The sequence below is a fragment of the Dermacentor andersoni genome, chromosome 1, assembly GCF_023375885.2.
Source record: "Dermacentor andersoni chromosome 1, qqDerAnde1_hic_scaffold, whole genome shotgun sequence".
Lineage (NCBI taxonomy): Eukaryota > Metazoa > Arthropoda > Arachnida > Ixodida > Ixodidae > Dermacentor > Dermacentor andersoni.
In genome coordinates this window covers 260,381,534-260,408,845 of record NC_092814.1, presented here as the reverse complement: position 1 = coordinate 260,408,845, position 27,312 = coordinate 260,381,534, and the positions used below count along the sequence as shown (strand labels likewise).

Here is a 27,312-nt window from a genome sequence, read left to right as displayed (position 1 = left end):
TCGGTGTTAACTAAGGCGAAGTTAAATTAAGGAGACTGAAAGAGCACAGCCGTCGCGGTGGTATTCGCAATGGTTTCGCATTCACCCACGTAGGTATAACTAAGTGCCCCTTGATTCTTTTTTTTTTATTCTTTGAGATCTGCCGTCCTGTTCTTCGTTTACTCTTTCCTTCGCTTCTTCCTGTCTTCCATTTATATGTTTCTCTCTCCTCCTCTTTCCTTAAGAGCAGCCAGTCGTTGTGCCCCTTCTGGCGGCAGTTGCCAGCATGCTCCTCGCTTTCCCTTTCTCTCAGATGTATATATCTTTTCAAAACAAATAATAATAATTCATAAGAAGTATGCAGTGCCACGGGAGTGAAGTTTAAGCGCCAGGAGCTACCGCGGTTGTTCACATGCTAAAACTGACCATGTTGCACGCACTCCTTCGATATACGCTGAGTTTTAGAGCGACAGCTTTGTCACGGATATCTGTTTTGGTGCTGATGGTAATGAGCCTAACCGAAAAAACAAATACGGTCACCACGTATTTTGGCGCGAAGTGAAGAACATAGATCACAGAGCCGTATGCCGTGCCGCGACTTCTTCATTACCCTGCTGCGTGCTTCGCTGGCGCAGCTGTGCAGCCGAGGCCGAAAACCACGAAAGCTCGCCTCAAATGGAAGCATAATATCCCAGTCCCAACAGCAACACACCTCCCCCTTCCCCGCCCGCCCCTCGCTCCAGTCAAACTTTTCTTTCATGATGGTGAGGGGCTTGTCGTAAACAAACGTGTCGATACGTGCGGAGTGAGAGTAGGTCGCCATACACATATCGCTCGGAATGTCGCAAGGGAGTGTGACACTGTTTACAATATACGAAGATTACACGTATCGTGTCACAGACATACCAGTATTATTATTGGAGAAGTTCAACGTCGGCGCCAGTGGCTGTGAACGTATGGAGACTGTTATGGTAACGACCGGTGTCCTGGGACGTTGGAATGTCGCCGAATTAGCGCGTTATGACTGTGCACGCATATTGAATAGTAGTCTAAGCCTTGGTGAAGTTATTCTCTACTCCTCAGTCATTATTTTCTCCATTGCTTCCCCCCCTTTTTTTTTTTTTGCTCGTTTTGTTTAGTATTTTTTTGCATTGCTTAGGCACTGGACTTCGTTTTTGATGATTGGGATAGCTGGCCAAAAGGTGGCCTTTTTTGCCGTGGTTTAATCGTTTAGTAAACAGAAGCAACAAGTGGCTAAAATGCAAATGGGTTTGCAGGTTTCTCGTTTAGCCCTGTGGACTCTGTATGCTGGCCATACGTGAATGCGTATAATGTTTTTAACGGCAACTGCATTGACTAAGCCCTCAGCAAGAGCATCCTCACTGAGTTCCAGCGCCTAGCCTTTACGGTATGCAGCTTTTGAAATTAACCCCTTTAGTCACCGTGTGCAGATTTGCGAGCACGAATTCTGTTTGCCTATTCTGTCCAGTCGTGGTAATGGAAGCACCATATTATACCGGAGCTACGTGACATTCGGATTACCCAATGTTACTCCAGTTGACTACAGACTGCAGGGTACTGATACTCGTAAACGCTTTAATAAAGCCACTACCATGTTTCACTCAATTTTCGACCACCGCGTTCCGTCACTAAAGGTTGAAGTTCTAGTTTTTCATTCCTCGTGAAACTTGAAACCGCTAACTCTTACATGCAATTTTGCTCGACGATTGAAGTCTCTCTGTGCAAAAAAATGCCACATCACTGATTGTGCACTAACTCAAATTTTAGTTAGTCTGTAATTACGAGGGCTCACTAGATTATGTTAAAAGGATCTACCTACCATCTTTGCTTTCATTCAGGAGAGGCTCCAGCACTTTCGAGTAAAATTATCTGACTTTGACACAATTTAATTGACAGTGCATCATAATTCGTGACTAAAGAGGCCCATTTTAGATGAAAGTTTGCTACAGTGTAAAATTACACAGTGTCCTCGTGCTACATAGTGTCCTCGAACGTTGGTTCAGAAAATCTGTTTCGCTCTTTGTGCGCTTTCTTGTCAGTGCGAAAGCCGAGCCATCATCTATACCGGTGCATAGTCAGGTTTGCTGCCGTTACTTTGACCGGACCCTTTGCTTTTTGTGTGTTTCTTTCTATGCTTCTTTTTTTTTTTTTTTTGCCTGTGCGAGCCGCTGAGCGCGCGTGTTTGGAAGCGTCCCTATCGCCAAGCAACGGGCGCTGGCCTCTCTAACTCGCGCAACTGATGACGCGAACAAAGTGGCAGTATAACAGGGCTCGCTTCGCAAGCGTCCCGCTTCCATACCGCCGAAGACGATCTCCAAAAAAGCACCATGAAAGTGCTGCTTTTCGCATTCCTCGTGATCAGCACGTACGGATTTTTCTCGGCCTCTGCTGAAGATCCAGATTTGTGCTGTAAGTTGCAGTTTTGTTTCTTTCTTTTCTTTTTCGTAAATCGAATGTGCACGGAGCTGAGTCACTTCAAAATATCTTTCAAAGTCAGAACTGAAGTGCATGCTATGTGCTCGCTAAGTCGTGTACGTAATCCCAAATCCTGCATTTTAGCTATTTTCACCTTTTTTTTTCCTTGCCTTTTTCACATGGTGAAGCTTTCGACGATGTCAAGCTTGGAATTATTTTGAGGTGCATCAGGGAGAGAGCCTGGCTTATGGTGAGTTGCCAGTTCATTATGATGTTTTCTCTGCATAATTGTAGTCAGCGCTTTCTATTTACTCACGGCCTTTCAACCCTGTAAGAAGATATTTTTAATTAATTTTTTTATGACATGGTGTTAGAGGAGAAGTTTGTGCCTTTGGACGGAACCGACCACGCCTCGTCACATGGCAAACGAAAGGAAGTCGCAAAATGTGGCGAAATACACTGAAAACAGTCAAACAGCATGAACCCAAAGTTCTTTGCATGATTACAGGAAGCCAGAGAAGATAGTCACAAAGGAAGTCGCAGAAGATTAAGAACTGTTTTTATTACTCTGCTATACCGAACCTTAAGAGCGCCACAATGTTGCGAAGCTTTTCGTTGTCTTGTGTACTTACAGCCAGTACTTTTCATCATGAAGTATTCACTAATTACGTAATTTTAATAAGCGAAATTTTTTTTGATCGTTTGAATCGCAAACATATCTATTACAACGTTGTAAGGCACCTCAAATAACCTCCGAATCAAACATTTGTTTCGTGCTCAGCTTTGCCTCGTTGGTATTTCTGAGAAAAAACAAAAATTTGGAGGACGCTTAAGCTTCCGCTTTAAGAGTGGAACGCGATAGCATTCAAAGATCCGGGACTGCTTCTCACGTTTTCCGGCAACTGGAGCGTATGTAACCGTAATGTTTATCAGGAAACGCTGACCGCCAAAGCTATGCACGAAGGTTGGCTTTGTGGTAGAAACGCGGCCTCGTGCGTGGGCCGCGATGCGACGGAGGCGAGCGTCAGCTGGACGTATTGCAAAGAAGCGGGCGCGCCGCTTCGTGGCCCCCAGGACACCCGCGCGCCGGCGCGCGCAAATGGCGAACGCCTCGGCTGGTCTGTGAATGGTAGAAACGCTGGAAAAGGGGTTTCTTTGAGTTTTCGTTTAACAGAATTATGATTTCTCGTATAGTCAAATTACAACCCGAGAGCTATCATGTCTGTAGGTTGTGTGTAACCCTAGTTAACGATCTTTCCACGTATTTTAGCTTGATAAACTCAATTACTTCAGTAAATTCCGTGTGTCACATGGAGAGCCTGGGTATGGGTGGTTCGAAAATCTTGCAAAACGACGTACGACGCGGGACGCCGACACCGGATTTTCTGCGACACGGACTACTTAACGCTATCACATTAAAAGCGCGCGAACCATCCAAAATACGAAATAGATGCGCGCTCGCGCGCCGCTTCTCAAGTGCTCCCAAGCGAATAGCCACGGGTACACGGCTTTACTAGCGGCAGCAGCGCGATACAGGGCTTCACGCTATGTTATGGTCGCGGCATCATGGGAACACGCCGCTGACGTATTGACAACCGCAGCGGAGCCGTAGGGAGGGGGGATTTCGAAGCCGGGAAACCGCGACGGCGCACTTAGGACTAATTTTGCGCACTCATCTTGTTCTGTAGATAGGCGCCCAGAACGTACGTTCCTCTTGTTCCATTTAGCTACAGAAACAAGCCTAAAGCAGGCTATGTCAATCTAATGCGTTTTGGCCGATCTGTATGGCCAGCATATGCTGTTGTCGATTACGTAAATAATTTTTGCTTGACGTGTCAGTGCGTAAATAATAACGGTAGATCTCAACGGTACCACGCCATGGTGACCTGCTCTTCAAGAAGAGAAGTCATACCCTTCACGAATGATCCAAAGCTAAAATGGTCCTGGCTCTGGGGGCGGCACACGGCGACAAGAGGAAGGCAGCCAAGCTATTTCGCATGTGGCCTTCTGGAGGAAGCCCTATAGTCCGTCAACAATACTTATATTCCGTTCCATACATAGCTGTCAACTCTGTAGGGGCTAGAGAGACTTCTTTCAGTGGCTTCGTTCGCACTTGGATATAGTTCGATCTTTTTTGGCCGCGATTGTGCGCAACTGTTTTTTAATGTAGGCTTAATATTGAATGAAACAAGTTTCATTCCTTAGAGACAAACACACTGGGGTGTACGGCTGCTAATGCGTTGTTTTAGATAACTGTTATTTTTGTTGCTCTTTTCGGGTTTTTTATTTGCAACCCATGGCGAGGAGCCTCACGGGCATGCTCGCGCGAGCAAACGCTGTTGGCGCGCAGCGAAGCGTGGACGGAACGCGCGGAGAGATCACTTTTCTTGACCGAACTTCTTGCGTAGCTTCCACAACGTTGACTGCTATGTATGGAACGGAGTATAGAACGTACGAAGTCCTTTGCGAGACGGCTAGCTTCACAAGAAAGCGACAGAGGACGGTGGTGGTAGTTCAAGAAACGGAAACGGATGTTCCGCTTCTTGCCGACTGCCGCTACTATGCACTCGGTACGATCTCTCTAGAGCCTTTGGGTTTTTTTAAAAATCTTCGTCCAACTTAACTGGGACATCCGGTTTAGAGATATCTTATAATCGTATAATTTAGAGGTTTTAAACATATTATGTTTAATGTATAAGGGACCAGTAGGTAGCAGGCTCGGGTGTCTAGCAGGCTCTGGTGTCAACACCTTGTGTTGCAGTCACTCCAGTTTGCTGTAGCTTGTGGTTATCTACCCCAGACTAAAGTACAGTATGAAAGACGCGAATGAAAATTAGCATAATATATTTCCCCTTTGAGCCCAACTGGAATTAATTCCTTTCAATATGTAGAGGCAATCAACTGCTTTGTCTAATTAAATTGTAAGCTTATTAATGCGTTCCAGGACATTGTTTATTCGAAGCAAATGCCTAAAAAAATTTCTAATGCCACGTGTGGCAGAGCAGTTCCTTGAAAATTTAGGGTAAGTTCAGAACAACTTTTTACGAGGTCAAGGGCGACGCCCTGTCTACTATAGTCATGGAATTTGAACAGTGGAATATTATGATTCACACAATCAAATGCTTTTCAGAGACAAATAAATAAACCCATAGTGAAAAGATGGTTTTCCATGTTAAAGTATAATTCTTGATTAGGAATAATTCGGCATATTTTCCTTTCTGGAAGCCATATTGCGAATAATTGATTACATGATATTTAATAAGAAAGTTTACAAGCCCTGTATCAATAACATTCTTGAAAACTTTCGATAAAATGGGCAAAACAAATATCGGTTGGTAGTTCGCTATCTCACTAACGGTTCCACCTTTGTGAACAGGGATTATACGTTCTAGATTAAGGTCACACTGTAAAATAATTTTACAGTGTGACCAGTGTGACACCATATATATAACTGACACTCTATGGGTGTGAGTTATAGACACATTTACACCCTTTTTCACTTTTTAGGGTGTAAATTATTTTGCAGTGCAGAGGAAAAAATAGGTATTTCTAACATTTGGTTAATTATAAACGTGAGCGGTACGGCTATGATAAAACCCACATGCTTAATAGGGACTGTGCTCAGGCCCCCTAACCTAGAGACCACATTGTATCGAATTTTTCGAAATGAGGTTCGTGAGTTCTTGTGCAGTAACCGGAAAGAGAATAATTGCGATTGCCACTTTTCTGTGAACTAATAACAGTGTGTCAGTACAATCGCGACGTGTATTTGGAGACACGTATTCGCTAAGATTGGAAAAGAACTCGTTCATTTCTGTTAGGGCATCTATATCCGTCTTGCATTGAGCGAAAGCTGTAATATTATTCTGACACTTAGTTTTAGAGTTATTAGATAAATTGTGGATTTCCTCCCATAATTTTCTTAGAATGTTGTAGATTTTAGCAAACAGGGACTGATAGTAGGAAAACTTTGCCTTTTTTAAATCAGCGTTTAATTCATTGCGGTATGAGTTGAATTATATAGGCAAAGCACCATCACGCGATTGAACGAATGTATGGTACATTTTGTATTTTGGATATTATTGTGTTATGCAAGCTTGTTGTGATCCAAAGTGTAAAGGATCCGATTCCGGCGCCGCCGCCATGAATGTCTGCACAACGAGCGGATGTTTATGTTTGTGGCGCCGCGGCCTCCTCGGCGTGGAAGGCACGTGCAATAAAGGCTCAGTTTCACCGCCGCTCGGCTGCTCGCCGGATGCTCTCAAAGTTCGTTCTCTTCTCTCTGCACGCGTCTGTCTATAGACGAGGCAACCTAAAGTTCGCCCGCGCGGCACCAGCGCCGAATGCTCCCCTAGCGGACCGATGAAAGTTTCGAAGGTCGTCGCTGCGCTGGCGCGCGCCCGTGTTCTGTTCGGCGGGGGCGCTCGCGCTGGCTCGTGCGCGTTGGTTTTGCGATGGCGAGTGCGACCTCATCAGCCAGGAAAGGTGGCACGCAATACTACTGTGTTGTTGATTGCCTCACCAGCCTCGAAAACACGAAAGGTCGAACGCCGCCCGTGACATTCTACAGATTTCCGGGGAAGTGGTACGAGAAGGATAGACGACCAAGCATGGATAACTGCAGTGCGCCGAGTCAAGTCCCATGCTTTCGTATTCGCGTGCAATATCGCGGCCGCTCGATGAAAACGGAATAGTGATGTGCCTGTTTTTAGCGCACAACCGTTTGTTTAGTCGTGCGGCGTAGTTGAATTGTGTTGACATCCGCCGCTTGTTAGCGGTAAATGCATGCGTGTTGCGCCGCTGAGCTCGACGACGCGAGCTCGATTCCCGGCCACGGCGGCCGCACTTCGATAGGGGCGAAGTGCAAGAACACCCATGTTACCGTGTGCTTTGATTTTTGTGCACGTTAAAGAACCCCCGGAGGTTAAAATTATTCCCGTGACTCCCCATTACAGCGCGCCTCATAATGGTTTCGTGGTTTTGCATGGTTTTGACAGTTAAAATCCCCCAATTTGTTTGATTGTACTGTGTCTTCACTGGTCACTGCATGTAGCGGCTGCAAGACTGCATGTCTAGAAGTTGTGTGGTTGCCGTGTTGCTGCCTCTAAAGGGGGGTTCATATTATTTGAGAATTCGCATTTGGTTATTCTGCACAAATCGCAGCACAGAGACACTTTGCACTTAAGCTCGACCAAAACATGCAACTACTAGGTAAGTTGAACTAGGCTAAAAGATTACTCCTGACAGTCCACAATTACTAAAAAGAATTTGCGCACATCATGCGGATATGCAATTTTAGCTTTGTTACCATGCATACCAAGGGCAGACAAGCGCAAGTTGCTGATGTAACTTACGCTTGTAACTGCATTAAATTACATGTGAATCCTGAAAACACTCTTTACTGCACTATTTGCTCTCGTGACCCAGAAGAGCTGATTAACCTGTGCAATAAAGGTGGAATCGCAAGATATGCGCCGTTGCCCGTAAGCACACAGTTTTCGATTTGTTATGCGTAGAGCAGACAAGCATAAGCGTAGCTATGGGGGCATTTAATCCCCCTCTGTAAATAGGTTATATATAAACACACGCTCGCGGATATTGGGGTGCCGGAACACCACCTCTCGCTCGTCCTAAATGAGCTGTGCCCCAGCAGATAAGCGTGAAAGGTATAGCTGATGTAACACAGCTGCAAAGAAAATATTTTTGTAGTTATTTATTGGGCAAGTGAGTAGGCGATGATGATCTTTTAATCAGAGAGCAGCGTCGGAAGATGCAGGCAACGGATCACATTTTAAGCATTGAACTCTTTCAACACGTGATATGTCAAATGAAACCTCGCAGTGACACTGGTTCAACGCAAAAACAAGCAGGCTTCGCGAAGCGAAGACATCGATAACGCTTGCCGTTGTTCGCTGACAGCTCCGCGCAAATCAGAACGAACACAAACGTGTAATTTACTAATGCTCCAGCCAAGAAATTTAGCAGCAAAAGGTGGAAGCACAAAATGAGAGCAGCCGTGTGCATGCGCTCAGCTACCGAGGAAACTAACGGCAATCGCCACCGTCCCTGCACATCTCTGCAAGTATGCATGACCGCTTTGTGTCTGCCTCATGTAGAAATAAAGGTGGCTAAACTTCTGAACTTGGTGCATACCTCTAACTCGACGTCGTATACGATCCTGTCGGACCCCTGTGACACGCACTTGGCTTTCACTGTCACATCACGGTCCACGATTTGTTCAACGCCGTACACGTGCGGAAGCAGACGCTCCCCTTTCGTGAGGTTTCCGCCACGAAAAAATCTGTCGGCGTCGGCAACCTTCTTGAAACCGCATTGCAATCTTTGCATCGCTGTTGCGCAAGCAGGCGATGTGCCGCCGTCGAAAACTGAGCGCCGTGAGAACGAGCAGCGAAGAAACGCGCGGGCGAAGCGACGTAAACAAAGCGGAGACCGCGCTGCATGACGCTTCCGCATCGGGGGCGCTGTCAGGAGGCGCGCCGCCTGGCCATGGTTTTCTCGTCTATAGCGGACGCATTTCGCGCCCCGATACAAAGCTTGCGTATTCTTTTGCTTTGTCTATATATCACTGAGTGCCAAAGGGAAGTGTTCTTCAAAGCAGGCATTAATTTTGTTCTAAAGGATACGGTAAGCTTGATTGGGATGACTAATGGTTTATACGCTATCCAATGGTATAGTTTCAGCGTCGGAGTAAAGATTCTTGAGCGAAGCAGAGCTGATGCCGCGACAACTCTATTTTTCTGTATTTTCGTGCCTTTTGGACGCTACAGGTCGAAATTTTAAAAATCGGCAGATTAACACTGATATCAAGGGAACAAACGTCTGTAAAGCACTGGTCACAAAGTACGTTGTGATACCGATATCGAGAAGGCGTGGTGGTTATTGCCAGTAACATCAGCAGGCGAACGTAATTAGATCTGTGCAGGCAAAAGTGCGAAGGATGGTTTCAGAATGTTCACTGGATGCATCGCCACTGAGCATGTTAATGTTTTTATCGGCAATTACTAAAAAAAATATGCATGCATTGAGCGAAAACTAGGCATGAAAGTTTCCATGAACTGAAAGAATTTGGATTTTATGTCGTAATGGGGGCCTATATTCTGCTGCAATAAACACATTCTTCAGTCTTACTACTATATACACTCTACATTGGGTGTAATACGAGTTAAGTCATTAAATACATCGCAAGTAATGTCATTTTGGATGTACAAAAGCCATTCAACCCCCACGGTTAGCGCACCGCACGATTCCACCATAATTATATCCTGGTATTTTCCGTGGGCTATCAAACGTAGAAAGCCAGGATTCTGTGAATGCACAGAGCATGCACAGCTTGTGCATATTATTTTTAATGCTGCGAGCATTCAAGTGAAATACACTGAAGTTGATGACACCTTAAATTCAGTGTCGAAGTTGTCAGAGTCGTAGTACGTACTTACATTCTGGCTTGGCATGCCATAACTTAAATTTATTAACTTCTACGCCAAAATCAGCGTCAGAGTTTAGACACCTCTAGTCACATCTCGTACATGGAAAATAAGCTGCGGCCAACAACTCAAGGAACATTGGACTGGACTGTGGAGCACTGTACTTTCGCAATCAAACTCGAAAATTTCGGTGCAGCTCGACTGCGATGTAGATCGAGACGGCTCGTGCGACGTGTGTATAAGACATAATAAAGATTCGAATGAGCGGTGAGGTAACGCGCTAGTCAAAAATTACGGGCTCGCTCCAGGATATCTAAAATTTTTGCAGGCCTTATCACTGGGAGCAGTACCTTGGGCTTAAGTTGCAGTATCTTGGGCTTCAGCAAGCAGATTGACATTAGATAAGATTATAGCACTTAGCTTGGTCAGTTGTCGAGCTGGCATTAATGTTTTAAAACATATTCTTGTGTTTTACGAGCCAGTACTGCAATTTGATTATGTGGAATTCCGCAGTGGTGGATTCTGGAATAATTTTGGCTGCCTAGGGTTCTTTAATGTGCACCTAAAATCAAAGTATACATGTGTTTTTGCCTTACGCCCTAATCGAAATCCGGCCGATGTGGCCGGCACTGAACCCGCGACCTCGAGCTCAGCTGTGCAACGCTATAGGAATGAATGTTTTCTGTGGAGTAGGCACAACCGCAAAACTAATTGTCATTGCATGGTAGAAGTTCAGCAACCTTGGCTCTTATAGTCTTGTCTTATCTAATGTGCCTCCCGATTCTGTGGCCTAGACGTTGAATTTATGGCCCGTAGTTAGAATATAGCATTTCCATTTTTGCTCCCCCATGCTAAATTTTTTGTTTTCTCGTCAAGCTTTTATGAAAAACTTTATCGTTCTACTAGTCTAGTTTGCCACTTAGTTAATGTGTTTCAAGGACTCAGATATTGGTTTCGCATTATTATGTGTCCAAATTCCAACTTAATGAAGTTTAACGCTTCGTAAAAACATCCAGGTGGGAACATTCTAGTAAGATTCAAAATGTCCCTATATTAATTTTTTCTGTCTCATTTTCAGCTGCGCAATGGCCTTGACCATCTTCTACACGTCTACCAGTGCCAGAGTGACACCTGTGCTTTCAACAAGATCTGCGATGAAGGAGCCGTCGTAAGGAAGCGCGGCGCCTTACTTTTCATGCGCTCATACACCGACCACCACCGCTCGATCAAAGCGCTGTGTACATACTCTGTGGCGTGTGCACTATAAGCAGGGATTAAACGCGAGAGCGCACCCTTTGGTGGTCGTTCTGCGCCCTGCGATGACATGCTGAGGGGCTGTATGGTTTCAGGGGAAAGGCTCCAGTGTGGTGTAATGCTCGCGTGTCTTTGAACCTCGGCCGTACTCCACGGTGCAGGAAGAGCCAAAGGCCGCTCGCTCGCGATTCGTTAGCTGCCGATTACATACGAGCTCATTGGGGCACGCAGTTACAAAGCGCGATTCGCTGCTGCCGTCCATGTTTCTCTGTACTAAAAAAATTGCAGCCCTTTGCGACAGCAGGAACAGTGCCAGTGACGCGAGTTCACAGCAAAGATAAAGTTCGAAAGGACGGTGCTGCGTTGCAGGGTGATACCAACGTTGGATACCTTGTAGTACGGATTGCCTGTTGTTGTAAGAACTCCAATTTACCAGGTTGGCCAGGGACTCAGGGAAGACCTGAGTGTCCATCATTCATTAGGGCTCAGGTAATCCCTGAGAAATTCTCATTAATACAGAAGTTCATAGATAGTCTATACAATCCGCGCACAGCCAGTAGGCTGTATGCGGCACACAGCCAGTCTGTAGAGGGCACTCCTTGGTACACCCTCCTCGTGGTTGAAATACGAGTCAGGGGTCCCAAAATAGAACACGGTTAAATCTAGCTCCACCGCCATCGTGAGCCCGGTCAAGGCCTGTCGAAGAATCCTCCAAAGCGCAGCGCGCAAGGCCGCACATGCAGCCTTGTCGGAAACCGGCTCACAGAGCTACATGCGATGAGAGGATAGACTGGGCATCGTGTCTTACATGGGAGGACGAGGGCATTGTGCGAATTCCTGCAGGCCTTACACATTTTATTTATTTATTTTATTTATTTTAAGTACTTTCAAGGCCCGTAGGTGCTACAGAAAGGAGTGGTACATATACACAGAAAAAGAATTCAGATCAATGAATAAAATATTTATTAGATGGCATGGAAAACAGCAGTCTTGAACCTCGATGAGTCTATAATAGTAGCGACCGATGCGGGGAGGTGGTTCCAGTCATTGCAGGTGCGAGGTAAAAAAGAGTAATAGTACGCGTTCGTGCGACAAGATGGCACGAAAGCTTTATGAAGGTGATCGCTGCGGGATGAAAAGTAGGAAGGAGGAGTAAGAAGTTTTTCTTTTAATACCGGGTTGTGGTAAATCTTGTGGAAAAGGCAGAGGCGACTGTATGCACGACGTACTGAAAGTTCCGGCATGTTAAGGGTTTGCTTCATCAGTGTTACGCTAGCATGACGAGAGTAATTAGATAGAATAAAGCGGGACGCGCGGTTCTGAATGGCTTCGAGGGAGAGGGTTAGTGATACTTGAGGGGGATCCCAGATGGCCGAGGCATATTCTAATTTTGATCGAACAAGTGTTTTGTAGAGCGTCAGTTTTAAGGATGCAGGAACGGCGTAAAAGTTTCTGTGTAGATAGCCTAGCGTGTGATTAGCGTTAGAAGTTATAAATTCAACATGCTTGTGCCATGATAGATCGTGAGTGATGTAAAGGCAGAGATATTTGTAAAAATTAACTTGACAGAGAGGAGCGCTATTCAGATAATACATGCGTGTGTCAGTATTTGGTCGCTTAATACTTATAAATGTTAACAAACAACTAGTTAATGACTTTTGTTTCTATAGTCTATATTGGTTTCTTGAAATTAAAGAAATAGAAGAGGCTTAGGGCGCTATAACGTAAAGCTATTCCAAACTTATCCATTCCAATTCTGCAATCAGCCCTCCGTGATTGGTCAAACGTTTTTGGGCCACCCCCACTTCGCCTATCTGTCACGCGACGTCACGCAAACCGCGATAGCTCCCCATCTGATATGACGTGTACACTCTGATTATGTCTGATTGGACTGAACAAAACAAAAATTGTTATTTCTGATTCGATGCCTTTTCGCCATTAACCCTCAGCTATTGGTCAAAAGTTTTCGGGCTGCACCCACTTCACCTGCCTGTCACTCGACGTCACAAAACCACGAAAACGGTCCGCGTCAAAGTGACGCGTACGTGTTGAAGGTGCACTATTATGCCAAACAAAACTGAAATTTTCTCGGAATAGCCGCAGGCTGCCCTGTTCTGAAAGGAATACAAGATGGCTGGCGCCGATCGTTCAGGCACTGGCTACTCGCACCTGGCGGAGAGCATGGGTTTATTTGCGTACAATAAAACCATTTGCGCGGCCGTGTAACATTTTCGATCACTTTCGGCACGTTTACGACTTCGCTCAGCCAACCTTTCTTTGCTGAGGATCCTTTTTAGCGGCATTTTTTACCTTCCGTTGCATGCCGCCGTGATTTTCGACCTGCCACTGCAAGCTAAGTAAGGCAAAACGGACCAATCGCAGACGCCGGTACCACCCTGTTCATCCGGTTATCGATTTTCTGTGCACTGGCTCGGCCCCATCGAATCCCTCTCCCCTTGAGCGTGCCCTTCACCTCTTATCAGCCAATTAGATAACACAATCCGCTCAGTGTAGGTGATGTTATCCGTTTTTAAAGCAAACAAAAGTGACCTTTTATAAACGAGGAGAGTGATTGGTTGATCTGTTTAAACAGCCCTGCGGGTCACCCTCCAATTGTTGTGCCGGCGGTTACGCAAATTCGACGTCAGGAGATTGGAATAAAAGCATATTGAAATAGTTTTACGTTATAGGGCCCCTAATCACGCCAGTGTGCTGATGGCTGCTCCTTTCCACTTACGTGTGCAAAAATGCAAACATAAAAAGTATCTATCAGGACGAAAAAGACATGGGAAAAGTATATAAGAGTTCAAACGGGGGGCTTCCTCGAAATGTATTATCCATCTGATAGACTGTCTACATATATTTTTAAGTTGGCTGCACCAAAAACTGTGGATATAGACGTCGTGTGACTGACGGAGAGATAGGGGAGAACGCGAGAGAGACGAGAGGAAGGAAAAAGGAACAAATGCATATTCAAGCCACATGTTAGAATATGCGGGAAGCAACGCTTTAGGTAATCAGTTAATTGAATCTCATAAATTTAACACCGTGGGTAGACTTGTGTTTTTTCATCATATGGAAATTTTTTACTGCATGCACCGCAAAGGCCACAAGTTTAATGTCATGCAACGCTTATATTTATGCGCTTCATGGCTGACAAGCTACATAGACTGAGCCAGGTCAAGTCACCGCCTACGACACCAGAGTCGATTCCTACCCTTGCGGACAGATTGTGGAATAGACGGTAGCATCCTGACTCTTTCCGTTGGCGCGGGTGCCACAGGCATTTCAGTTTTTGCGATGAAAAGTGCGATCACGTCATATCGCACGTCATGTGAAGAGTATTTCTGTGTCGTTCAATGGGACAACAGCCTCCGCAACATGAAAAGCCGCGACTTGACCACGAAATAAGATTTTGAAACAGTGTGCAGATGGTAAACAAGCGCGGAATTGGTCGGCGCAGTCAAATCACATATTTCTTTTTCTTTTTTGCATGTATTATTTTTTATACGTGCCGCTCTGTAAATCGTGTAGCCCTTACGGGTGCAGTGAGAAAGCTTTGAAAGCCCGCTTGGCGTTGCCTCCTTTCAGTATGAAGTGCGCTGTAAGAAGAGCTGATGCATAAACATTCTGTCATGGTCTATTATAAACGCTGCAAGTGCGATAGTCTGTCTTGCCGGCAGTAAAAGGGCCAAGATCATGGTTTTTTTCTCGTGATTTCTATCCGCGGTCCACAAATCACTGAAGCGGCCTCATGTTGTAAGGATGGTAGTAATATAAGCAGTTCTCATTACGAACTTTGTTTTGTCTGTTTTCATACGGCATTTGCAAATGTCCACGCTTCTAACACGTAACGGTCGTTTATTATTGTGATAGATATGATGTTCCCCTGTACTAATCTGCACGAAGCGCTTTTCAGCTACGGAAAGAAAGAAAAAGAAAGGTCGGAAGTACGTGTTTCTTTCTTTCTTTCTCTTCTGTAACATGCGCATCGACACGACAGAACGCACAACATAAACTCCACTAATGTGATTTGTGTTTTTCCCTGAGTTATATTAGCGTATATCTCAAGCACAATGTTGAGGAAGATCTTATTGCTGGCCTGCGAAGCCCACTTGACGCTTGTTATCGCGTCTTTGTACATGCTCGCCTAGATGTTCCCGCCGCGAAAACATGTGTTCTGCGTCAGTCAATTTCTGTAAACCACACTCATGCGTGCGCCATGCCATTTCCTGAAAATTCCGCGCGCTGCCGATCAAAATACAGCGCGAACGCGATGAGCAACAACAGGAACAGCACACGAAGGCAAAGAGAGAGAGAGACAGAGATAAAAGTAACGGAAAGACAGGGAGGTTAACCAGTTGATATCGGCTTAACTGGATAACTACCTCTGGTTAGTTAACCAGTGCCGTTTGGCTACCCTGTACTGGCGAAGAGGAAAAGGGGTACGAAAGATGAGAGGCAAAGAAGGGAAGACTGAACAATATAAAACTGTTTGTGTGGGTGACGTGACAGTCTGTACAGGCGCCACATAGCGATACACAATGCCAATGTGTATTAAACGCAATTTCAATGGGTAGCAAGCGCAATGTATTCAAAGCGTCAACGGAACGCCGACGCGTCCTTGTTTTCATACGAAGGCGGCACTCTGGGAGACAGGCATCTTACTAAGTTCAGCAGCGCCGCCTGACGGAGGTTGTCTCCAGTCTATGGCGAAATGTGAACGCAACGAGGACGAAGGCGGTGTTTGATGTTTGTCGAGATAGCAATGGTCGGGAGAGCTGTGTGCAGAGAAAAGTACGACACATAGGTAAACATAGTTAAAGCTTCCTCTTATATGCCACTGAGTCCACATTATATGTACGTGTTTATTCGAGTTTTATTGTTTGATGGCGGAGAACAAAGGTGCCCTCACTGGCACTACTTTGTTGGTGAAAGTTCCGTGACATATAAGTGAGCATGCTGTGGCGCATATCCAATTCTCCAAGAACGGGGTAGTCCAATCATACCGGGTGCTTCTACGAAGAATGTAAGCAACATTTAAAAATAGCCGTTCAGAAATGAAAGAGCGGTTCATTCGGAGACATGCCGTCAGCGGTGGCGACCACGAGGGGATGGGTGATATGTAGTAATTAGTAGCCAGAGTTTTAAAATATGCAAATGCCAAGTAGCTGGACAGAACAAAGATAATGTTATTTGCTGTCGCTTGGAGATGCTCAAATTATATTTTAATCCCGCACAATTACGTAATTGGTCCAAAATAATTAATTACCTTCGCAAATATTACAATTAGATAAAAAGTGTCAATGAAAAAATTGTGGAGCGGCATGAAAAACTCCCGCTACAGTTTTCTGTTGCTCTGGACGTGCTACATAAAGGTGTTTTTCCGAGTGTGAAAGAAGCCCGTGAATACACGCAAAGTGCCTCGCGCGGCTAGTCACGCGCCAATTTCGCATGTATTCGGCGGCTCCTTTCATATTATGTAGCACGTACTGAGCAACAGAAAGCTGTATCGGGAGTTTTTCATGTTGATTTACGATTTTCTCATTGACACTTTTCATCTGATTGTAATATTTGAAAAGTTAATTAACTCCTTCAGGGTAATTATATAATTAGGCGGAATGAAAAATGAATCTGAGTATCTCCAAGCGACAGCCAACAGCATTACCTCGGTTCTGTCCGGCTAAGCGGTATTTGCATATTTGTAAGGTTTCGCTAAAGTTACGTGGGACACAGTGTATATCAGTGACACTTCGCTCCTCGACTAGGCAGGGTGAGTGTTGAGTGAGCTCGTGAACAACACTTTGCATTGTGGTGAACGCGGGTTAACTCATGTATACGGGCTCTCAAAGAAGTGTGACGCAATATTTACGTATTTATCTCGCATTCACCACTAAACTACCGCTGGATTTCTTAGGCATGCTTCGCGCTTCACTTCTCAGGATCTTCATAATTCCTTTTTACTCGTAGAACTAGCTCGCCACAAAAAGCGATGATGTGCGAGGTAATTAGAGAAAGCCAGCCCCTCTAACGAAGCCGAGCAGTCCGGGTCAGAACGTCAATGTCTTACCCACTAGACGAAGCCACCAGCTTGTACAACTAAGTAGACGACTGAAAAGTGATTGATAAATCATCTCGTGTTAAAGAACTGTATTCTTGTGCAATTTATAACTGTATATTACTTCTGATTGTGTGAGTTATACCCAAGTAGGAAACAGCCGCTCATATCCAGATAAAAGCATCATGGTTTCGGTGGCTCTTTATTTGTATAATTATGGCTCTTCCTTTTTTTTGCTTTTTCCTTCTTTATAGGGTTAGCGTTGTTAAAGCGAAATTAACTCCTTGGGTCATGCCTGCCGGAACCACGATCTGATTATGAAGCCCGTCGTAAAGTGGGAGACTTCGGATTAATTATCACTACATGCCTGACGTGTACTTGAGCCTAAGTACGCGAGCGTTTTTTGCACTTTTCCACCATCGAAATGCGGCCCCCCTTGCGGGATTGAACTCGCGAATTCGAACTCAGCGCAACGCGCCATGGGCACTAAGCAAGCGCGGTGGGTGCGTTAGTGTTCTTTCCGGCGTTTTTCGCTCTGCACTGCCGTCTAAAAGAGGCCAGGCGATCTTACTAACCGGTTAATGCCAAGAATAATCTTTCTTGTTCTCCTGGACAGTTCGCTTCAATGCAGCTTGCTCTTGTCGCATTCAGCCATTTTGCTTCGTAGCGCTTTAAGTCGATCATTTGGAGTATATGAAAGAACGCAAAAAAAGAAGCTGCCGTAGCTCCGTCTCCTTGAACTTTCAGAGCATTTGGTTTACGTTACCCGTACAACATAAAGCAACATTGATATACATATATATATATATATATGTACAGATTCTAACGTTTCCGGCATTTGTTTTTTACTTTAGTAAAACTCTTCCTTAGGCTAGTTGGTTGATGCTTGAATGAGTAAAGGCAAGGCGCAAAAGACCAGGAATGAAGAAGGACATTCAGGCTTGTCACATGCTTCCCACATGCAGGAACGAGTGACAAACAAATGTCACTCGAATGAGATGCGTTTGGTCTCAAAAATGACAAAGAGGAACGACCAGAGCGACTAAAGAAAGAGACTGACTGCTGGTGCAATCTCCAGCATATCATCAAAGTTTGTATCTGTCTCTTAATGCTAGCGCAATGTACAGAAACTCCCGAAACTGGGTCGCTAAGTAGCGCCTTGAATCTATTCCTCATCCTGTATTTTCTTGTTTCAGACAACTGCCTTGGAAAAGTATATGAAGGTAAGCACTTTTTAAAGACATTATTTTGTTGCACTGTTTACTAGGGGTGTCACAATATTCCACATTTCGAATACGAATCTAATAATCTTGGCTATTCCACTCATATTCCATTCGAGTATGGACTATTCAAATAATCTGTTATCTTGAAATATAAGGGATATGAGCCTCCGGGGGAAAAAAAGCCTTGCGAGGGAGGACTGCTGAATGATTTGTCGGGAGAACAGCCGCGGTTGTTGCGCGGATAATGCAGTTACTGAGTGATCACATAAAGTAGACAACTACTGTGAAATAATTTCTAGTTATCGTATATGAATGCCTCGCGAACTGATTGTCTCAGTTTACGAGAAGCTAATTATTATTTTCAGTCTCTCCTTGTTGGCATCCCTGTAAAGCAATGTGCAGTGCTGTAGTATTACACTATTCTCCTTGAGCGAACACAACACTCTACGTGTATTTGACGAGGCGCTGTTTTAGTGTTCCATTTCTGTAAAGCGAAAGTGCATCAGATAACTGAAAGCAACACGCTATTCAGTGGGCTGTCCGTGTACAGTTGTGAATGGTATTACGTGCATGTATTAAGTGATGTAAACAAGTCACTCTTTACCAAGTTGAGCCCATGGAAATTTCATAGTTTACATTTTTCAGAAATGAAAGAAAGAAATCAGAATTCGATTAGCCAGTCGAAGGTCCCTTTTCTCGAATATTTATTTTCCATTCCGCTTGTAAATTTCACAATTCGGCAACCTATTTACCTTTCGTTCTGACGGGACAAACTCAGTGCATTACTCGTTACTTTACTCCTTTAGGACAGTGTAGCACTTACAGAAATAGCAGATAGTGCAGAAAATGCAGCATGGGTGAAAGATTCTTGCTTGCACACAAAACGCCTAGCGATTTGATAGTGCGTTCTTTCCGGTTTCCGGAATAGGAATAGCAGATACAGGAATAGCAGATAGTGCAGAAAATGCAGCATGGGTGAAAGATTCTTGCTTGCACACAAAACGCCTAGCGATTTGATAGTGCGTTCTTTCCGGTTTCCGGAATAGGAATAGCAGATACAGGAATAGCAGATAGTGCAGAAAATGCAGCATGGGTGAAAGATTCTTGCTTGCACACAAAACGCCTAGCGATTTGATAGTGCGTTCTTTCCGGTTTCCGGAATAGGAATAGCAGATACAGGAATAGCAGATAGTGCAGAAAATGCAGCATGGGTGAAAGATTCCTGCTTGCACACAAAACGCCTAGCGATTTGATAGTGCGTTCTTTCCGGTTTCTGGAATAGGAATAGCAGATACAGGAATAGCAGATAGTGCAGAAAATGCAGCATGGGTGAAAGATTCTTGCTTGCACACAAAACGCCTAGCGATTTGATAGTGCGTTCTTTCCGGTTTCCGGAATAGGAATAGCAGATACAGGAATAGCAGATAGTGCAGAAAATGCAGCATGGGTGAAAGATTCTTGCTTGCACACAAAACGCCTAGCGATTTGATAGTGCGTTCTTTCCGGTTTCCGGAATAGGAATAGCAGATACAGGAATAGCAGATAGTGCAGAAAATGCAGCATGGGTGAAAGATTCTTGCTTGCACACAAAACGCCTAGCGATTTGATAGTGCGTTCTTTCCGGTTTCCGGAATAGGAATAGCAGATACAGGAATAGCAGATAGTGCAGAAAATGCAGCATGGGTGAAAGATTCTTGCTTGCACACAAAACGCCTAGCGATTTGATAGTGCGTTCTTTCCTTTTTCCGGAATAGGAATAGCAGATACAGGAATGGCAGATAGTGCAGAAAATGCAGCATGGGTGAAAGATTCTTGCTTGCACACAAAACGCCTAGCGATTTGATAGTGCGTTCTTTCCGGTTTCTGGAATAGGAATAGCAGATACAGGAATAGCAGATAGTGCAGAAAATGCAGCATGGGTGAAAGATTCTTGCTTGCACACAAAACGCCTAGCGATTTGATAGTGCGTTCTTTCCGGTTTCCGCAAAGCTGCGGTTCTGGTTAATTACCTTTTTCTTCTGGACTTACATGCACGCGTTCGACGTGCTCCGTGGATGCCGGCTACTGTTAGCATTGGAGAGCTTGTATCTTAATAGTACCTGCGCAATAATTATACTGCTTTGTCACTGTACAAATACTATTTATTGACGTAGGAAATTGAACTAAATAAAAGGATGACGCGTTATATTCAATCTGTATAGTTTTTTGGGCTATTATTTTTTTTTCGTTTTTCTTCTGTAGGTTTATTTGAACCCGAAAAATATTGTGCAGTCATACGTCGAATTGCTATCCTTATCTAGAGTCGCTATAATGACATGCGTATCTGAGGCTTGCTTACTTGTCGGTAGCTTGTGGGCACGACCACAGCCGTGCCTGGCTCTCGCTCGAACGCACACCCCGTGGTACCGTACTCAAAGATACTCCGGTGTGCGATTGTAAATAAAACATGACAACACCCATCAGCTTACAATAAAAGAAATCGCGTTTATTGGCAATCAAACGAACGCCAACTCTAAGGCAAGCCACAACCTCCAATCACTAGCTCACTGGCGTTAACATTGATGCCGAGACGCGTATCTGAGTTTTGAATTCGCTTCCACTTTCGTCGCGCGGCGGCGCAGGAAGATATCCTCCACTTAATGGCTGGACCAATCACCACGATGTTTTAGGGTCACCTGACTGTTGCGACTGCAACCGCGATGCGGAAACTGGAGTTGTGAGAGACGACTGGTCTCTCCGAGGCAAATAAGACGTCTAGATGACGAAAGCTATATTCAGAGTAGGCCTGCCATCTACAGCAGCGCGTTACCTGCCTCGCGGTTCCTTCGATTCGCGCAACCTTGTCGTTGGTCACACGGACATTTTCAGCAATTTTTCAAGCACTGAGCGCATGCACCATGGCTTCGCGATCACTTGAGAATCCACTCGATACCCGTGCTTTGTTTTCACTGAGCGCTCGCGTTTAGCATTCTCGAGCGGAATCGAAAACGTATTCATTCAAAATTTTACCATTTCAGCAGCATCCGAGGTGTTGAAAACACTTTGATATAATAGAAGATGCTATTATTATGCTGTTAATGGTGGGCTTTGTTCTTTTTATAGCCGAAGCCCCGCAGAGAGTTCTGGGCAATCGCTCAGAAGTGCGAGAAGGAGCTGCCTCCGGACGACGAGACCGTTTGACCACACTGTCCTCACATAGGCCAATGGTTGCCTGCGACCAAGTACTCAGAATAGCTATAAAATGGCCATTTATTGTTCCGCTGTCATATTGTGCTTCAATACTGTCATTTTGTCTTTTTCCTGACGTCACGCATTTATACTTTACCCTACGTTGCCGCTCGTTTATCAGACAAATATGTAGCCGCGTACAATCTCGAAAGAAACGCCAAACTGGCATTCAATTAGAAATTGCTCCACAGGTTGGAACTCAAACATTATTTGTGGATGCATGTAAAAATTTCCCTTCTGTACTCTCAGTTTTCCGCATTGTTGTTAGGGATACAGTGCGTCATGAATGCAAACTATAGTTGTTAGCTATTACATTTAACGGAACAGTTAACTTGGACCCTCCTCAGCCGCAATGCCAAAGCATTCTCGCTTTGATGCATCGTAATGTGCTACACTAAGTTGCAGAAGACAAAGATAATGATAAATAGCAGGTCAAGGGAACAAGAGTTCAAGATCGCCAGTCAGCCTCTAGAGTCTGTGAAGGAGTACGTTTACCTAGGTCGATTACTCGCAGAGAACCCTGATCATGAGAAGGAAATTCACAGAAGAATAAAAATGGGCTGGAGTGCGTACGGCAGACGTTGTCAGCTCCTGACTGGAAGCTTACCATTATCAATGAAAAGGAAGGTATACAATCAGTGCATTTTACCTGTGCTGACACATGGGGCAGAAACTTGGAGACTGAAAAAGAAGCTTGAGAACAAGTTTAGGACCGCGCAAAGAGCGATGGAACGAAGAATGCTGGGCATAACGTTAAGAGACAAAAAGAGAGTGGTTTGGATCAGATAACAAACGGGTATAGCCGATATTCTAATTGACATTAAGATAAAAAAAAATGGAGCTGGGCAGGTCATGTAATGCGTAGGTTAGATAATCGGTGGACCATTAGGGTTATAGAATGGGTGCCAAGAGAAGGGAAGCGCAGTCGAGGACGGCAGAAGACAGGGTGGGGTGATGAAATTAGGAAATTCGCGGGCGCTAATCGGAATTGGTTGGCGCAGAACAGGGGTAATTGGAGATTGCAGGGAGAATCCTTCGTCCTGCAGTGGACATAAAATAGGCTGCTGCTGCTGATGATGATGATGCTACTGATTATGATGATGGTAAACGTGCTACACGTATGAACATGCCAATGCTCATTGATTGACTACAAATCTGCGTTGTCCATCACAGTCGACAATGGACAGCCTTTAGTATAATGGAGACTTCTGTTGTAGAAGGTTCGTGACGGCAGTGCAATCTTGCACTTCCTGTAAGACATATTTTGTCAGACGCACATGGTGACAGTGGAGGGAGCCCCGCGCAACCTCAACGAGGGGGCGCACTGGGAGCCACTAGGATTAGTGTGCCGTGTGCTCCCTGAAGGGGCTGGATCTCCCGCTCCTGAGTACAGGGACCAACTGTTAACCTACAACGCAATCACCAAGCACTATTACATAGGGCGCAGGGCATTCCCCCTGCCACATACTAAATTAAATAGGCCACAGGCGGTTACATTAAGGCTTCTGCAGACACGAACGTACCCTAACCCGGTCATCATGAATAAAATAATCCGGACTGCGGGGTTTCAGTCAATTGTAGTAAATGTGGGGGTTTGCTCGATTTAGAACCCATGCTTTGGTGCTGCTTGGCGTTGGCCGATGATGGTTCTCGAGGTGAACAGTGGTGGCAGCGGATGCTGCACAGTGAAGTGCTGGCGGAACAACTCAGGGCTGTCCAGAGAGCCCGTGTGACGGCAGAGTGGCTCGGCCTCTCTGTACCGACGTGGGAGCGGCACGCATCAGTCCCAGACTGATCCCTCAGGACCTAAATAAAATTCTTCATGCCATACCATATACAGGTCTGACGACGTGCTGCAAGGGCAGACTACTTGCCGAGTGGCGCAGCAGTCTAACCCTGCACTGCAGCACGCTGTGTGGTGGCATCACGAGAATGCAGAGTTTTATTTATTTATTTATTTATTTATTTATCTTGCAAAGGCGTTTATTAGTCACCGGCGTTTGGGACCGACCGTTAGCGCAGGGCACGGACTCTCAGCCCGAGCGGTATTCCCGAGCAAAAAGCGCTGAAGAGGACGACCCACTATATCTTTCCAATGCTTCTCTACAATTTATTTATTTATTTATTTATTTATTTATTTATTTATTTATTTATTTATTTATTTATTTATTTATTTGTTTGTTTGTTCGTTTGTTTATTCGTTTGCTTATTTATTTACCATACCTACAGCTCCGAGGGGCATTGGTGTAGGGCGGAGTAATAGCGTTGAAAATACACAGACTCTTACATAAACAGAACAACACTGAAAAAGATATAATAATAATGATAAATAACCTCTGATCACAACATGTTAAATGTCAATGACGAAGGCCGAAAGAAAAAACAAACCACCATGCTGAAAACTTCCAATAGAGTAACTTAAAGATATATTGCTTCAATAAAAAGACGGAAATGGTCACGTTGTACTAAATGTTGATTTACCTGTAAAACATGGCCATGGGCACTTACGTAGAACTTATTTGAATGGTTAGCTCTTCAAGACAAGTAGTTGTTCTCAGGTAATACACCTAGCAATAACGATTACTCACACACTCTTGTATAACGCGTAACGGAAAGATGAGATTGAAACCGGCTCATCATGAGCGAAGACCTTTTCGTCTCTCCTCCGAATTTAGCGACTCTCTCGCGTTACTGTTTCTATTACGTGTAGCTGCACGACCTACAAAGTGGACAGCCAGTTGATTATTTTTTCTTAAACAGGCAGCGCAATGCTTTTCCCTGGTTATGTTGTTTGGTGAGAGGGTGCGCCGGACAGCTGCAGTCTACGCGACTGTGAAGGCCTGTTGCGGATTTTTCGTCTCTTCTCGAAGTATTTACTGATGTTTAGTGATGGTCGGTGGCTCGTTAGAAGGAAATGTGTGTCTGATGTAGAAGCTTCGCCACACCATTCTACTACCTACAGCATGCCGCGGAAGAAGAAGGTTAGCAGGTGAATGTGCTGTGTGCCCATCTGCGACAGCATGCTGAAAGATAGCGGCGTATCTCTGGCACTCATGAAGAAGTGTTCATTTGGCAAGCTACCGTTTAGCCTTCATCGTCAGACATATGGTCATTGAACTTTGCGTGCACATGGTATTGCAATTTTATACTGGAAGCATGAAACTTACTAGAACATTAGTGCCTATTCTGAGCTACATCGCTTCAGACTTTGTCCCAAACTTGTCATGGAGGAAAATGCGCGAGTTAGGCCACCTATGGCGATAAATAATTGTCTTCGGTCAAGACTGCACGCATCCTTTAAATCTCTAACTCTTACGTTACTTCTAAAAAAAAAGCATAAAAAATTTATCCATTTTTTAGTCTAGCAAATTGTGCCATATTATATCCTGCAGAGAGAGAGAGAGAGAGAGAGAGAGAGAGATAGCAAAGAGAGGATAGGCAGGGAGGTCAACCAGACGAGCGTCCGGTTTGCTACCCTACACTGGGGGAAGGGAAAGGGAGAACAGAAAGAAGAAAGAGGGATGCAGATTCGAAAACTACCTTACTTGTACCCTTAATTACCAACATTCACTCGAAATATTGATAAACAAGATGTGCTGTGAAAGTGAAACTTTCCCTCAGCAAATGTGTAAGGTTAGAGCGCATTTATGTGAACTTACTTTAATTAAATGAATGGAGAGCATAGGAAAATATGGTCAAGGCACTACCGTACTTCCCTTGTGGTTGCAAGTCCTTTGATTGGCTGTGTTAGACTGCATCGCCTTGGAGATCGGTCCAAGTTGTAACGAAATAGGTTGTATCGCCTATTTTTGTCGGAGTACAGAATATCAGTCATCATGAATTCGCAATCCCAGTTACATCGTCGCCGTCTTCTTGCTGCAGTCACAACGCACACGCTCGCGTCACGCACAGACACAATTGCTTGACGTACAGAAAAAGCTTTAGTTAACCTGGTAACGGGCTTTGCAGAACCCCAAATGATGCAGGTTAGCTAGCTGCCCGCAAATCGCTTCGCATAACCTTGATACCCATAGTGCGTGGGATTTGAATTTTTTTTTTCATATATTATTTGCCGCATTCCAGGCATGTTGTGGCAGGTGGGTAGCTATATAGGTTGCGGTCTCGACTGGTTTCAGACCTCTTCCATGAAAATAAATGCGTAGCAGATGATGGTATTGAACTTCTGTTTCGAGCACAGTATGCTGGTGCACAAATTATTAGGCCACGGTCGTTTTGTTTTTCTTTCATGGCATTTATGACAAATATGACAAAGGACCTAATAAAGTAATGGCAAAGCATGAATGTGTCTAACTCATGAGATCACACAGAATTCGCTGAACTGTCAAAGCTGATAAACACGAATAAAGTAAGCGATATTCGAAATTATAACAACGGAAAGATTGAGGATGCAGTCAAAAAATGGGCGCAGCACTGAAATCAGTGAGAAGAAAACTTGGCACAGAACAGGACAACATCTATGCAGTTAAATATAATCAGGGTAATGTCATCAGCAATTTCAGTGGTATAGTAAAAGCAGCAGAAGAATTCTACACTGACCTGTACAGTAGCCAGAGCATCCACGCATCCTTCATTGGAAGCAGGGATGAACAGGGTGCAGCGGCTCCTTCTAGCGAAGAAGTTAGAAGGCCCTTGCAAGACATTTCCAGAGGAAACGCGGCGGGAGAAGATGGAACAACAGTCATTTGAATCAAATATGGAGGAGATATTATGCTTGAAAAGCCTGCGGCCCTTTGTGCGCAATGCCTCTAGACTGCAAGTGAACTAGAGAGATGAAAGAATATTATGCTAATCCATGACAAGGGAAACGTTAAACAATTGAAGGATTATAGGCCCATTAGTTTCCTTTAAGTATCGTAAACATCCACCAAGATAATTTCCTATAGAATCAGGGCCACACTTTATTCATGTACCAGGCAATACATAGGAGCCTATGACATTACATAGGAGGAGGGCGGTGGGGTGGTTGGAGGTAGTTCACATACATGAAATCAATGCATAACATAATTCTAATAGGAACGTTTGTCTTTTAATAGTTTGTATACATTCCTATTAGAATTTTGTTTTCTTTGTTTATAGCTTGTTTTATGTATTAGAATTTTGTTTTCTTTGTTTACAGCTTGCCTAATGTATTGATTTCATCTGTTGAACTACCTCCATCCCCGCCCTTCCTCCTTAAAACTTTTTTTGTTAATTTTTAAGGGGGGAGGGAAGTACTTCAATACATGAAATCAATACATAAGGCAAGCTATACACATAGAAAACAAAATGCTAATAGGAACGCATAGACCCTTTAATTGAGGGCGCCGCCATTTTGCGATCACAGCGGCGTCTATCGTCCGGCTCCACGCTATGTGGGATCGCACTGGAGGGTGCACGGCGAACGTGCTGTTGACGACCAGTGGCAAGCTTTCGCGCTTTCCAGAGAGGTGTGAACAAGCTGTTTGGATTGGGAAACTTTCTAACGTGTCGTCACTAAGGTTTTAGCTTCGATATAGCCGCAATATCGAACGACGACAGGCCTAGAGGCGCTCCCGCAGCTCTGCCCACGATAGGAATAGGAGGCGAGTCATCTGAACATTGTCGATGCGTAACCTATACATGTGACGGGTTAATATCGTATACTTCATTAACATATCACTCAGGCGACAACAATCAGAGGTGTCTCCAT

At 44.6% G+C, this 27,312-nt stretch overlaps 1 protein-coding gene across 1 annotated transcript; it reads left to right on the top strand.

Moving 5' to 3' along the window:
* Window positions 1-749: 749 nt before the first annotated feature.
* Window positions 750-21,651, top strand: LOC126548426 (antimicrobial peptide microplusin-like). The gene is made up of 5 exons (XM_050196571.2): window positions 750-2,409; window positions 2,604-2,665; window positions 10,939-11,028; window positions 18,369-18,395; window positions 21,498-21,651. The coding sequence occupies exons 1-5, from the start codon at window positions 2,328-2,330 to the stop codon at window positions 21,573-21,575; spliced, it is 339 nt and encodes a 112-aa protein (XP_050052528.1). The 5' UTR covers window positions 750-2,327; the 3' UTR covers window positions 21,576-21,651.
* Window positions 21,652-27,312: the final 5,661 nt, after the last annotated feature.

Bases quoted from the DNA above. Each gene is read 5' to 3' on its own strand.
- LOC126548426 (XM_050196571.2), top strand. From the start codon at position 2,328: ATGAAAGTGCTGCTTTTCGCATTCCTCGTGATCAGCACGTACGGATTT. The intron at 2,410-2,603 runs GTAAGTTGCAGT...CACATGGTGAAG, and splicing joins TGAAGATCCAGATTTGTGCT to CTTTCGACGATGTCAAGCTT. The intron at 18,396-21,497 runs GTAAGCACTTTT...TTCTTTTTATAG, and splicing joins CCTTGGAAAAGTATATGAAG to CCGAAGCCCCGCAGAGAGTT.